Genomic DNA, 14,167 nt, shown 5'->3' with positions numbered 1-14,167 from the left:
GTGTAGTGCTACTAAGCTTGTATGATACTTAGAAGGAAAAAAAACATTTATAAATCATGCAATTATTGATACTATCTGACTATTTTTTAAGAATAATGGTAAGGGTCGGTTTACATAATATAATATGATCCCTTCGGTGGTTGAGGCTTTTTGCATCATAGTGTCTGTAAAATTAAAAGAAATGAAGAGCCATCACATTAGGAATCAAAGTGAAACTGGACTGTCTCAACTATTAGACTCAAATTGTTTTCAGGATAATTATTGTCTTTATTTCCTAAATCATAAAACCTGAGACTGACCTCAGGGCGCTCCCACTGACCTCATCTTAAGGATGGTGCCAAATCTGAAACAAGAAATATAACGGTTAGAGATGAATATTGCATGGATTTATTTCTATCTTTAACAGAGAGAACTATTATGATATGAAATATTGCCTCTTAGTTGACTTTCTGGGTGCTACTTTGCACATAATAATCTCCTTGGAGTACGGATATGTCGACAATGTGCAGCTGTATTCATGAATGGTATTATCGTTTTGGTAAAAAAAAAAAAAGCATTTAAATAGCAGGCTTTGTAAATCCTTCTGATGGATCAAATGAATTAAAGGAAAACGGCAACCCCAATGTGCTGTGTCGTCAATAATTCTGCCTCGTGTCTCTCACTCCAGCCTGTCTGATCCCACTGACAACATACTGTACAAGGCATCTGCAGATCCTTCTGGGTCTCAGGGATGAACACGGTATTCTGGTGTGTGGTGGAGACCTCCTGTGGCTGAGCTGAACCATAGGCCATCTGGATGCACTGTTCATGCGCCATGGCTTTTTTTTTTTTCTTCTTCTTTTTTTCTAGGACCGTGATTCAATTCAGCCTCAGCCAGTTTGTCTTTTACACTGAGGATAGAGAGAAAAGCATCTTCCGACACCGCAGGGCGCATGAAGAATATCCATTATAACGATTTGGAGTTCCTGCCTGACTCATTTTCTGTTGCAGCTATTCCATGTTTCCATCATGCATGCATTTACAGCCTCACTTTTTACCAAGTTTGGTTGATATTGGTTCCTGTTTCACTGCACTTTGAGGTCTGGTAATCATATTTTTGATCGGAGTCAGAATTGCTTGTTTTGGTCTCATAAATCATGGCCATATGAGGGAAAGTTCCTTTTATTATTATTGTTCAAGTTATAAAGATTTGCAACAACTGAAGGGATTGTATTGGCATTGATAAGGCAAGTCAGGTATCCCTTATTGATTTTACAATCCTAAAGGACCAGGATGTAATTACAGAGAAGCAGAGATAGAAGTTATTGTTTTTTCAACTTTGGCAAAGCTCTGGAGTGGATTATTATCTACATTTATATCAAGTTAAGGGCCCCTGAGAATCTATCAGTTTTGTGTTGTGATTGATAGAGTCCTACATTAACACAGCATTGTCTCGTAAAGTTAGGACAGTTTTAGTTTATTCCCAGAAGTGTTTTCTTTTTTAGGGGAAAAAAGATGTCCCAAACACATTTGGATAAGAATATGATCAACAATGGAGGTTGTTTGGTCACTGTCAATAACATTGAATCCAACCACACAGTCCCAGTCTTAAGGAAGTTTCTTTTTCTAACATTAAATTAGAATGTTGGTCATTTAGTCATTTCTAATTGAGATTAAAAAATGTCAGGGGCTGGAAATCAGTTTTACTATTATAGCTCAGAATCATATCCCAGAGGGCTTTGCAGTCTGAACAACATGTACCCTCTTTCCCTGGACCCTCAATTTTAGGACAAGACAAAAACTTTCATGGGAAACTTTTATGAACCAAAAACTAAAATTAGAAATTCAAGGAGTAAGTTTCAATATTATGTAGCATGCACAGGGTTCTCAGATGGGACCTGAGTAGATAAAAATAAATCTAGAGCCAAAAACAAGTTCTGAGTGCTGCGTGTTCTGAATGCTGCAAAACAAAAGAGAAAGAGAAAATGAATTGAGTTGGAATAATATGAATAGAGAATTAATAAATAAGTTTCAACATATAAATATAAAGTTACTTCAGAGTTGAGAACCTTTAAACAACAGACTAAAAAAGACAAGGGTTGGATTTCCGCAGCAGAGGATGTTAGTTTGTCTTTTAAGAAACCCTGACCACGCTATGAATAATCTTTTTCTTTCAAATGAATACAGTGTTGCAGAGAGAGAAATAAATCATTGTAATGAGTTGGAATATGACTCCAAAAAGAATGATATAATGCACAGGGACGTAATTATCCGCAGGGCAGTAGGTTATCTAATACAGAGAATCTGTGCTGGAGCAATTCTCCAAATTGAGCAGTGTATATGCAAAATACATGAGAATAGTAATAATTTCTGATAAGATTATTTATCTACACTCACAGCATGCTTTTTCATTTCTGCTCATAACACTGCCATACACTGTTTCCCATCATTATGTTTCCCTTCTTAACATGTATGCGACATTGTACCTCTACGAAGATGAGTACAAATTACATTTTAACAAGCATGGAAGCGCTCTTTGGATTGCGTGGCCCCCGCTTCCTCTCCAGGAGAAACATGGTGCTCTCAAAGTCAAAAGAAATCCTCCTCAAACACCCTCCTCCATGCACAATAGATTCTATTTAAATGATTCATGCGGAGCACAGGGTGACAGATTTAAAGTTATGTTCTAATTTTAAAGCTGCAACATGTCACCTGTGTTTTAGTGGGTTCAAATGGTTATGTTTATGTCCTTGTTCCACTCTGCTGAGAAGGGTTTCCCCCACTTAATTGGGAATTAATTGAAGTAGAAAAAGCGACTCTTCATGATGTGATAACATGGGAAGATGTGCCACAGAGATACCGTGTGTAGCTCTGATCAATGTTTTAATGTCTCAGTTTAATTCCAAGGACATGTGATTAGCTATTAATTGTGCTTACTAAAATATTCAGTTTACTTATATGTGGTTTGAGTGGAAAGTTAAACTGTGTGGTGTGTCATATTTATTTAAAGAGCTTTATGGAGAATGTTTTTTTTTGCTCATAATAATAACAAACATTTGGCATTTGGATATAAATTATATCCTGACCCATTTCTACATTCACATTGTACCATCTAAAAATGAAACTGTTCCGATTGGCCAGAGAGCGTCAAACTCCATCACCCAGAGTGCACCGCGGCAGGGCTCCATTGGCTGCTCTCTCTCCTCGCAGCGGAGGAAGACGTGAGGCGGCGGAGAGCTGCGGCTCACACCGAGCAGCGCGCGGCTCAGGAAGAGGCTCCGCGCCGCCAAAGCTGCAGCTGCTCCGGCTGAATGAAGGGCTCCGTCCATGCGGAGGCTCGCGCTCGTGCTGCTGCCCTGCGCTGTCGCCGTCCTGGTGCACGTGTGGTTGGCACCACGACCCTCCTCCACGCCGCCGGACAGCCACACACACTCGGGTACTTTTCAACCACAATCCCGGGCTTCACCGCCTCATAGCCTCGCAACTTTTTTATTTCCGACCGAGCGGCTGGTTAACTTTGCTTTCACCTCTTCGCTGTGTGTGTGTGTGTGTGTGTGTGTGTGTGTGTGTGTGTGTGTGTGTGTGTGTGTGTGTGTGTGTGTGTGTGTGTGTGTGTGTGTGTGTGTGTTTGTGTTGTTGTTGTTGTTGTAGTTTGTGGAGGAACAGGTTGTTTATGCTTTTTGCTCGTGAGACTGGGTGCGCGTTCATATGTGGTGTTTTGGTGGGAAATGACGTGAATGTAACAGTCCAGTGGTGTTGGGCGTTGATGGGATAGTCTGCCGTCTGGAGCTGAGCCTCTCTGTCCTGCTACTGGACTGATCTCTGCTGCTTGCAAAGGGACTCGCACTTATAATCAGGGAGAGGAATTTAGTTTAACCACCTTTTGATGCGTGAAGACTATTTCAATCACGTACATTCTAGGATGCATCTCAAAGTAAGTAGATATTAGAGAAAACTGCTGTCAGAGTCAGTCTAGCATGGGACGCATACATCAAGCATTGCTCAAAGTGGGATAACAAAAAAAAAAGACATTTGTGTGTGTATGTATGTATGTATGTATATATATATATATATATATATATATATATATATATATATATATATATATAAATGCTTGATGTATGCGTCCCATGACTGACTGACAGCAGTTTTCTCTAATATATATACATATATTATATTGTTTATGTCTGATTGTTGCCCTGTCGTTGTCACTGACTGTATGCCGTATTTTATCCTCATCCTCCTCACTGAATAAGAAATGACGTCCTGCTGTTTTTCTCATTTAAATATTTTAGCATTGCTTTCTGTTTCAGATGCATCGTTACCTTTCTATGAAGTTTTGGTGGGAGTGCTGTCAGCGAGACACCATCATGCGCTGCGGCAAGCGATAAGGGAGACCTGGCTGGGATACCTCCGAGATCACCCTCTCTTCCAGCACAGGTCTGTAGGGTGCTGCTCCAACTTCTGCTTTCTCTTTCTTTCTTTCCTCCTCGTTTCAAGAACAAATTCATACCGTGGAAATAAAGCCAGCAGCTTTCAGCAGATAACTGACTGCCCCACCACCAACCCGTTTTATCTTCACCTGACCAGAGGCCAATATTGTTTTCTCTTTTCATTCTTCTTTTTGGTCCATTTCCTTCTCATTCAGCGATCTGAGCAAAGATACGGTGTGGTGGCCTTTTAAGCAACCTTATGTAACCATGGCAACGGAGGGTGGATAAGATGGACAAGCTTTAGAAATCTTACAGCCTGATATTGCAAAAAAAAAAAGAAAGGAAAAAAAAAAGAGAGAGAATGCATTTGTGTTTGTGCTCCTTTCCAGAGTGGGGGTGAAGTTCATCGTGGGCAAACATGGGTGTCCCATTCCAGAGGAGGACAGAGAGGATCCTTACTCCTGCTCCCTGCTGAACTTCACAGAGCCAGGTATGATGATGATGATGATGATGATGATGATGATGATAATCGGCCTCCCCCCACTAACGAGGGGGCAGCTGTAATATGGCAAGATACTCTGTGTGTGATCTGTTGCTTGATGTGCAGTCGTCGATAGTGGAGCGGAGGCAGAATAATAACAGGAGACGAGTTGAAAGAATGCATGTTCAGAAAAAAATAAGTAAAACACCTTATTCATGTTCACCCACAGCTCAAGGACACTATTCTTTTCTTTTCTTTTCCTCACCCAAGGCCAAAGCAGAAATCTCTCCCAGCTGCTGCAGCCGCAACTAGAGCTGCCTATTAACGCTTGAAAAGGAAAACTATACGAAGCACTGGCACACTATATAGGAAATAATTGAACGGGCTTACTGTCGGAAGGAACAACCGCAGTAATTGTTATGTCTCTCACCTTCACAGAGCCAGTTCAAGTCAGCCATTTCACTACTTTTCCCGGTCGCTTCCCTGTTAGCCGCCTTCATGAAAACACAATTACTGCTCATCAGAATGGGCTTTTTCAGACGCCGGCCTTTAGGGTCACGGTGGCGCTTTATTTCTCCGGCCCATTCTCTGCTCTCCGCTGTGTTAATGGTGGTAAGTGCTGACGTGATTCGCTTCAGAATAGGAGGCGGGCAGGCGGCTTTGCAGCGAGATGCTCGTTGTGATTGAAAGAGAAAGAGACAACGGCTGCTTTTAAACACAGTTGGGTACCTGACTTAGGAGTCAGGTCAAAGCACACGTTAAGCGGACAAGTTATTGTTGTTGAAATGTGTTTTTTGCTGCATTCATCACAAGGGATTTTTCTTTGGGACTACTGATGACGACAAAAAAAAAAAAGTATATATTCATTCAATAAGAGGAATGCTATTTTGCTTCTCAGACTCTGTTTTAATTATTCTGTTTGTTTTGTATTTAAGAGGGGAATTTGTTTTACGTTTAATGATTTTGAGACTTAAAGGTTAATATAAAGCTTTTTTTTTGTTTTACAATGTTTGATTAATCGTTTCGGCTCGAGTCCAAACATTTCAACAAATCGATGTAGTATAATTTGTTTTCGCATAAAGGCCCCAAAAATCTGTGTGTGTGTGGTTTCCTTTTTGTTTTACTGTCCTGTCTGCGAGGACATACGGGATGCTCTTCGTAGTAAAATGACCTCCATTTATGTTTTCTTTTGGCTGGAAGACGATGAAAAACTTGAGTTGTGCTTTTTATGTGACAAGTTTAGGCAGAATATTTAGTAATGAAAAGTTTGACCACTGCACATTTTATTTGTGTTGTCTTGTAAGCAGGTGGGGGTTGGGTACATTGTGTGCATGCAACAGAAATCAATTAAAAAAATCAATCAAAGAACCAATCAGTCAATCACAACTACCGGTAACACGAGGGAGTCATTTTGAACTGGGTAAATGATTCATATTTTTTTACATTTTATAGACTAAATGTTAATTGATCAAGAAAATGATGATTAACCAATAATGTTAATAATTATCAGATGTGGCCCTTATTGGGGCTTACTTTGTACATGGCATAATTTACTGTTGAACTGTAAACGATGTAGAATATTATACACCTTTTTAGTTGTCAATATTGAGAGAGAGAGAAAAACCCACCAGTACTTAGTAAATAACTGTAAATTTGCTGTTCATTATTTATGACTTATGCCAAAGTTCGATTAATTTTCCCCCCAGAATAAACTAGCAATCTCACACTGGCGAGTGCAAAGAGCAGCACTGCTTTGTTTTGATACATGAACACAAACTAATCATCTGGTGAGCATTAGGAATATTAAATAATATATGTCCACACAGCTCAATTCCACTCCGTCAGTGTGAGAAACATTTGGTTTGATAAAGTGCTGCTTTCTCTTTGTCTGTGCGCTTCACCTCTAATTGTCTTTGTTTTGAAGTGAGAGGCAGAACTTGTGTAGAATGCATATAAAGTAAAAAGCCTGCTTCCCTTTCACAGCCTTGATCTTTTCATTGATCTCCCGGGTAATAAACTGCTCTTTTGTAATTAAGAAACCACACTCACGAGCAGAAGCTCGCTTTGAAGACGAGCCGTCCCAAGAACCAGCTTCTCAAAGTGCTGATGGTGTAGCTTTACCAGAGTCTGCCTTCTTCTCTGAACGCTCGCCCTCCACCCGAATCACTCGGTCTTCATCACCAGAAAGAGACGGTCAGCGCGTTGGGACTGTAATAAATTTGATGTGTGCTTGTGCAGTAATCTCTGCCGTCCCTCTGTGCCAGTGGCCGGCCAGGATGCGGAGATAGAGATGGTGAGGGTGCCGGACCCCTCGGTGCTCGCCCCCTCCGACGCCTCGGCCATCGCCTTGGACTTCAAGGTCCTCCACCCGGTGGTGATCACCAGGCTCGGGGTGTTTCCCAGCGGGACCCAATCGGAGCTTCAGAGCAATGTTACGGTGAAGCTTCTCCAGCTGGACCAGGAGGTAACGGAACCTCCACCTCTGAGCTCATTGCATCCCGTATGCTGCGTCTCTGTGGAGGCCGGTAGATACACAGCCTGGGGGCAGCTGGAGGACTCGGTGCTGCTGCTGCTCTTTACTGCCTCTGTTAAAGACCCAAATAAAATCTGCAATTTAACAGTCTGCGGTGTGGTATTCACTGTCGACGAACCTACATTTTGCAACTCCTGATTTCTTTATTTTTTGTTGCAGGAGGCTGTGGTCACTGCTCGCTTCAGCGCCATCAGCACAGGGACCCTGGTGAGCGGGCTGTGGTACAAACCAGTGGAGCAGTTCATCTTGCCGAAGGTCAGGTTCTCACATGTATCTCTAATATCCCGCCTACAACCCGGAGATGATGAGTTAAATCCCCCCTACAGACACCCACCACTCCAGAGAAAAGAGCATGTTTACATTATTTGTATTTTTCTCATTAAACTGGTGAAATATATTTTTCTGCAAGTATTTAAATAAAGCAGTTCCAAGAAAAATTCCTCTGAAAACCATAAGCTGAACACAACTATCTAAAATAACTCTAGAATCTCAGAATTGATCGCTTGTCTTTTGCTAGAATTAGTAACATATTACAATGTGTAGTTTTCTCCAGGAAGCATCCCAGAAAATAAAATGCTAGATGTTCTTACAAAGCCCCAAAACTTAACACCAGGTTAAAATGCAATGTTTTTCTGCCGTCTCTGGTTGAAGGGTTTAAGTTTATTTTAACTGACCACATCCATCATCAAAAACATGCTTGGTTGCATCTGAAACCACACCCAGTAGTGATGTCACAGGGTCCTGGAGTACATATGTATGTCCCTGATACAAAGTGAGGAGTTAAATCACAGCAAAAACAGTTAATCTTATGACAATAAATAAACAATGATACAATATTGAAGTTGTACAGAAGACTTGATGTCGGTTTCCTCCATTATAGCGATACTGCTCAGTGTACAGTATAATGTTGCTCAGTTTAAATAGTGCTTGACGGAACAACACCATCCAACATAATGAAATGTGTGCTTTTTATCCAGGGTTTTGAGGGCACGCTGGTTTGGGAGAATATGGCCTCTGCTGGACTGACAACAGTCAACTCTTCTGTGCAGCTCAATGATGGAGGAGGTGTCCTCAAGATCTCATCTGTACGTACCAACGGGGAATCATAAATACATGCATTAAGAATATTCCTTCTCAAGGTTTAAAGTGAAGGAAATACTTTTTTTGTGCTTTCTTCTTGAATTGCAGATCGCAGAGGGCATATTGCCTCATAGAAGTGCGCTTGGATTTCCCGGTTTGGCTGGAGGGTTCACATTTACCATCTATGGTTGGTCCAGCAACAGAATTTAAGTCTGAGCTTTTTATGAAAACCGTGTGATGATCAAAATCAAATGTGCCAGCTGTTGTAAAAAGTAGTCCCGATGTAAAAATAAAGAAAACACATTGTTCTTCTCTCTTGCAGGTTATTAGATTAGCTCCTTCCAAATCACATTTATTTTTCCCCTCTCTACCCTGTTGTGTTGCATTATTGATGTGCCGGCATGTGTTTGCATTTCAGTTAATCTGGGAATGGATTTGTAGCCATTTTGGGGGAAACTAAATTAAATTCACCATCCAATAATCTCTGAAAACAGAACTAATGATCCAGTCTGTAAAATGTTTCAATTTTATTTGATTGTTTTTGGGAGCCAGTGATTCAAGTTATTATCCTTCAAAAGTGCCGTTGTGTATTCATTCACACACAAGTTAATTTACTTTTTAAAATCTTATTCCTTATCCTGTTTCCTCTCCCTATGCCCCCTCCTCCCTCCTGTGTCAGATGAAGACGGTCTGTCGGGGCTCCTGCGGGGCCGCCCGGCCAGGATGGAGCGCCATGCCTCCAGGCTGAGGCAGGAGGACGCCGCCTTGCAGCAGGAGAGCCTCAGGCACGGCGACATGGTGTTCGTAGACGTGGTGGACACCTACAGGAACGTGCCTTCCAAACTGCTTCAGTTCTATAAATGGTATGGCGAGTGCTAATGACTCGATTCCGTCTCCAAATTGCCTGGGCCCTCTGAGGAAATCAGCAACCTAAAATGAAAGTGTGTCGTCGCCTCAAAATGTCTCGCTGTTAGAATCACGGTTGCAATCACTGTCGGAAAAAAGTACAGTTGTCAGTCATCAGGTAGCAAAATAGACGGAGTGGTCTTAAGCTTTGGGAAGTGTTTTTATTTTGTTGCAAGACCTGCTGCCCTTCATTCTCGCTGGTATTTCAAAGTAAATCCACTCTGGGATATTGCCAAAAATCAGAAGGTGGGCTTTAATTAAGGTTGCAAACTCCCTCTCCGGCAGGTCTGTGGGAAACGCTGACTTTAATTTGCTGCTGAAGACGGATGATGATTGTTACATCGACGTGGACTCTGTATTAATGAAGATTGACCATAAGGGTCTCAAGCGCAGCAATTTCTGGTGGGGGAAGTAAGTACAAACTCATCCTGTTGACAATATATATTTCACCGGTGATTTTAGTCCACTTGTGTTGGCAACTTAACTTCAGTGCACTGTCGGCAAAAATCAAGATGAAAGACTCTGGGATGCTCTGTCAAAACAATGATGGGTCAGTTGAAAGGGAGATGGGATGTGAGGATAATGTATGTACCACCCTGACCCAGTTTCAGGCAGAGCTGGGCAGTGGACCGCATCGGGAAGTGGCAGGAGCTGGAGTACGCGAGTCCGGCATACCCGGCGTTCGCCTGCGGCTCGGGCTACGTGGTCTCTCGTGACCTGGTCCAGTGGCTCGCCAGTAATGCAGATCAACTGAAGGCCTACCAGGTAGAGTACCCAAGAGGAAGAGACTGGATGGTGGCAGATCATCATGAATATAATGGGAGTAGTCTGTCACGGGTGTCTTGTTTTCAGGGAGAAGATGTGAGCATGGGGATATGGATGGCAGCTGTTGGACCACAGAAATATCAGGTACGAAAACGTGATTACATACAGAACGTCCATCTCCAAGGAAGCACCATATGACCACACATGATTTGGTTTGGTACGCATGTATGTGTTTTTGTGAAATACAATGTATCGGACAATGAAGTCCTGCCCTTTCCATCATCCCTGGTGTCTTCACGGTCCGCTATCAATCTAGATGAGAGAGAGGCATTCGATGTCTGAAAAGAGTAGTCATAGTGGAAAATGTAATCATGTATACAGAGAAACACGCCTATGATTTATGACATGGTTTAAGATGCCATATCAATAGAAAACGTAAAAATAACTGTTAAGATGTTTCTTGGAATTGTAATATTTGCCTCTAACGTCAATTATTCAAGCAGCCTGGTTTTAGTTTGGGGAAGATGTAGATGAGCTTTCTGGCTTTTTTTTTTTTTTTTACTGTGGGTTATCAACCTCTCTTGTAGCTTCTTTTACACAAGTTGGTGCAGTTCAAAGTGCTCTGCATGTATTGACACATACAGGAATAATTGGACAGTGGAAAGATAAATTGTCTTCCATAAATATTTTCCATCTCAGCTACACACCCGTTAAGTTCTGTGACTGCTTAATGCCGGTAAAGTACTCAAACCCTGTCGTGCTGGTGAAAAGCCTCGCCTAACTTTTTAGCACAGACCGCCAAATCTGTGGAAACGCTATCGCAGCGCAACATGATCGTTTTGTTCACTGGTTTAATTTGGGAGACGTTGAGTCCAGTATGTTAACAGTTTAACCTGAAAATAACTTAACCAGTGTGATGCTAATAACTAAATCAGCCCATGCATGTTTACACACTGTCCTGCCCCTTTTTGCTGTCGCCAGGACCCCGGCTGGCTGTGTGAGAAAGAGTGCTACTTAGACATGCTGTCGTCACCCCAACACACCGCCGAGGAGCTGCACATCCTGTGGGACAGGAAGAGGGCCTGTCAGGACCCCTGTGGTTGTCCCTGGGGCCACTAAATGTGAATTGCATTCACACTCGCCAGGCGGCACTGTGGGTAAACTGCACTCAGCACTGGTTGCCAGTTCAGTTTCTGTGGCGTCCTTATAACCCTAAATGTTCTGGGTTACAATTTTACAATAAAACAATTTGAGTTGTGAAATATAACCCTAAAATCTTTTAGATTTCTTTATATTCACAAACTAGTATTAAATACCAACATCATAAAACATTTTGCCGCTTCAGAGTACGTTAAATACTCACATGTAGCATTGTGTCAGCATTTGTATCATGAACTTAGTTCTTATGTTTGAGATTGAAAACGCCTTCAGTGGACAATGTGGACGAAGACTGGATTAAAAGATGCTTTAGTTAAGCACAAGAACCGTGTGCAATACCAGCATGTGGTCATCATGTAAGGAATCACTGCTGTAAGACTTGAGTACTCTGTAAAATTATAATAATTGGCACCCTGATACTTGACATACTTAAGCCTTTTGGTTTAAAAGGGATATTTGATGCAATGACTACTTTACATTACTATGTTTTGTAAATGATTGTCTTAAGCTTTTCACCCGCTTCCCGGAGATTAACAACAAGCTTTCTCACAAACACACACTGTAACTGTCATTGTGCCACTAGTGATCTGGCCTTACTGTATTTGTTAGGCATCATCCTGTGTGTATGTTAACGCATGTGATATCAACACAATTTGAATAAGGGTGTTTGAACAAGCAGTCAGTGACTGAAAAAGACTCCCTTCTTTAACACTGGTTTTCTGAAACCCTCCTCACGGGTAATAAAGTACACTTCAGACAGATGAAGGACTTCCTCGTTGTTTGTTTTATGGGAATGAGGCGCGCGATAAAGTCTCTGATTCTGTGTTGGATCCATGTTGTGCCTGAAGCATTGCTTTAGACATTAGTGCTGCTCGGTCAGCGCCAGAGACACTCGCAGTCAGCAAACAGGCTTTGCTCATGATGTGACAGAAGTCGGTTTCTTCAACGTAAAAGGAATATGAAATCACTTCCATGATGGGATTGTTTTCCTGCGACAGTGAGCCAGACACCGCTGGAATGATGAACAGGGAAACCTGTGGAGTGTTGTTGATCCGCGCCCTCGTGTTAAATCAACAGGACTGAACACATACAGCCTTTAACTTTCTCCTCACCCTCCCGATCGTATCCTTTCGCCGCCGCTCCTTCACTGAGCTGCATTTTTAACAGTCATATCTGCCCTGCGCTCCTAGATAAGGACGGTAGTTTCCCCCCCATCGGCCTCTCTCGTGCTGATTTCGCTCGAAGCCCTTCAACGTGAAGCGAGAGAGAAGTGTTGAAATAACACGCAGATGGGGGAAAGAAAGAAAAAAAGCTCCCTCTCATCTATGCTTTAGTGCTTCTGTAGAAGATCAAGTTATTGAATTGGTCTGAACTTTGATGAGCGCTGTGGGGATATTGTCACTTACCTCTGTAAAATGTATAAGTTATCAGCATTTTCTATTTTCAGAGATGTGCTCCACATCTTCTGCCTCCTTGGCTCTGTGGGTGTGTATGAGCCCCGTTCTCTCTTTCATACCCATCCAACCAGGCAATCAAGTCGACCACATCATAATAACTTGATGTTTGCCTATGAATTGCAGTACTCTACTGCAATTTACATGCCTCAGTCTCTGCATGTAATTTAACTCTTTAAAACTTTTTAAGATTTCAACTCGCCTTATTTCCTGCCAATGTACAATGAGGGTATTTACAGTGCAGAGGACTATTCCTTGGAATACTGCCATATATTTTGAGGAATAAAAATGCTCCTGTTATTGGCATGAGCAAAAGATAAATGGTGTGAAATGATGCATCAAAGGGGAACACCACTCAATGATTCCTTTGTTCTGTGTGAGATCGATATTTGTGAGCATGAAGTCTCTCCCAAAGCTGCATGTAGAGTGATCACGACAAACAAAACAATATTTTGACTACTAACGGGGGTAATGAAAATACCTCAACTAAGTCAATAAGAATATCTATTCATCTATGTTTGATATAAATAAACCCCCCACGTTTTGAATCGTCTGCCCTTAAGCAAGTGTGTAATGCTTTCCAATCGACTTCGGGAGTACAATTCCCGGAACCACTGACTTATTTTCACTCTATTAATATTTTGCCATGAATGTGCAATTATCCGTTCAGCCTGTGACAAGCACTGCTCCGAGAAAACAGAGAACTTGGCCGCTCGAGTTAATTGTATTTATAAAATCCTTTTCATCCCAAGTCTCACCTCTTCTTAAAACTCATTGCTCTGCAGATTGAATACAAGAATATGTTGACGTTACAAATTTGAGTCCTGTATTCTTCATGTCTGGTTTCATTGGCCGACACACAATTATGTGTCTACCAATGAGAGTTTGAGAGTCTTTTTTTGGTCTAATGTTCCCCAACAGCTCATCAACGAGTTTAAATACAATGAACAGCACTCCACGTGTTCTTATGTTCTTATGATTGGATTATAAAATGGATGTATGAACCCCAGATGCCCCCAAAAATGGGGGCAGTATTCAATATTCACTCTCCAAGTCCTCGTAGCCTACTCCCATGAATTGATACCAAAGCCACTGATGTGACATAGCAAAAAAAAAACTGCAAAGCCTGGCCTTACAAGAGCATATACATAAGTCCATTTGACATGTTTATAACACAATTCAACCATAAATATTAACATAAACCATAAATATGACCCGAAGGACTCAAAGGTGACTCGAGAGAGCTCCCCAAGTTATGAAAATATAAATGTTTACATCCCTAGCTTGATGCCACACATGATTGGTGCACCTTTCTGGCAAGCTTACGTCCTACGGAATCTGCCAATTGCGCCAAAACCACTGTCAGACAAAGCCTCAG

General features: G+C 41.8%; 1 protein-coding gene across 1 annotated transcript; it reads left to right on the top strand.

The window, feature by feature from the left end:
- Positions 1 to 3,306: 3,306 nt before the first annotated feature.
- b3galnt2 (beta-1,3-N-acetylgalactosaminyltransferase 2) lies at positions 3,307 to 12,085 on the top strand (the record flags this gene model as incomplete). Its single annotated transcript, XM_079230072.1, has 12 exons — positions 3,307 to 3,415; positions 4,293 to 4,419; positions 4,802 to 4,902; positions 7,158 to 7,357; positions 7,586 to 7,681; positions 8,404 to 8,511; positions 8,615 to 8,693; positions 9,186 to 9,369; positions 9,698 to 9,823; positions 10,018 to 10,177; positions 10,265 to 10,321; positions 11,159 to 12,085. 12 exons carry the CDS (start codon positions 3,307 to 3,309, stop codon positions 11,294 to 11,296), a joined length of 1,485 nt encoding a protein of 494 aa, XP_079086198.1. The 3' UTR covers positions 11,297 to 12,085.
- Positions 12,086 to 14,167: the final 2,082 nt, after the last annotated feature.

The sequence above is a fragment of the Taurulus bubalis genome (genome assembly GCF_910589615.1).
Source record: "Taurulus bubalis genome assembly, chromosome: 14".
Classification (NCBI taxonomy): Eukaryota; Metazoa; Chordata; class Actinopteri; order Perciformes; family Cottidae; genus Taurulus; species Taurulus bubalis.
The sequence above is the reverse complement of the archived record's forward strand: the minus strand, read 5'-3'. Positions and strand labels throughout refer to the sequence as shown.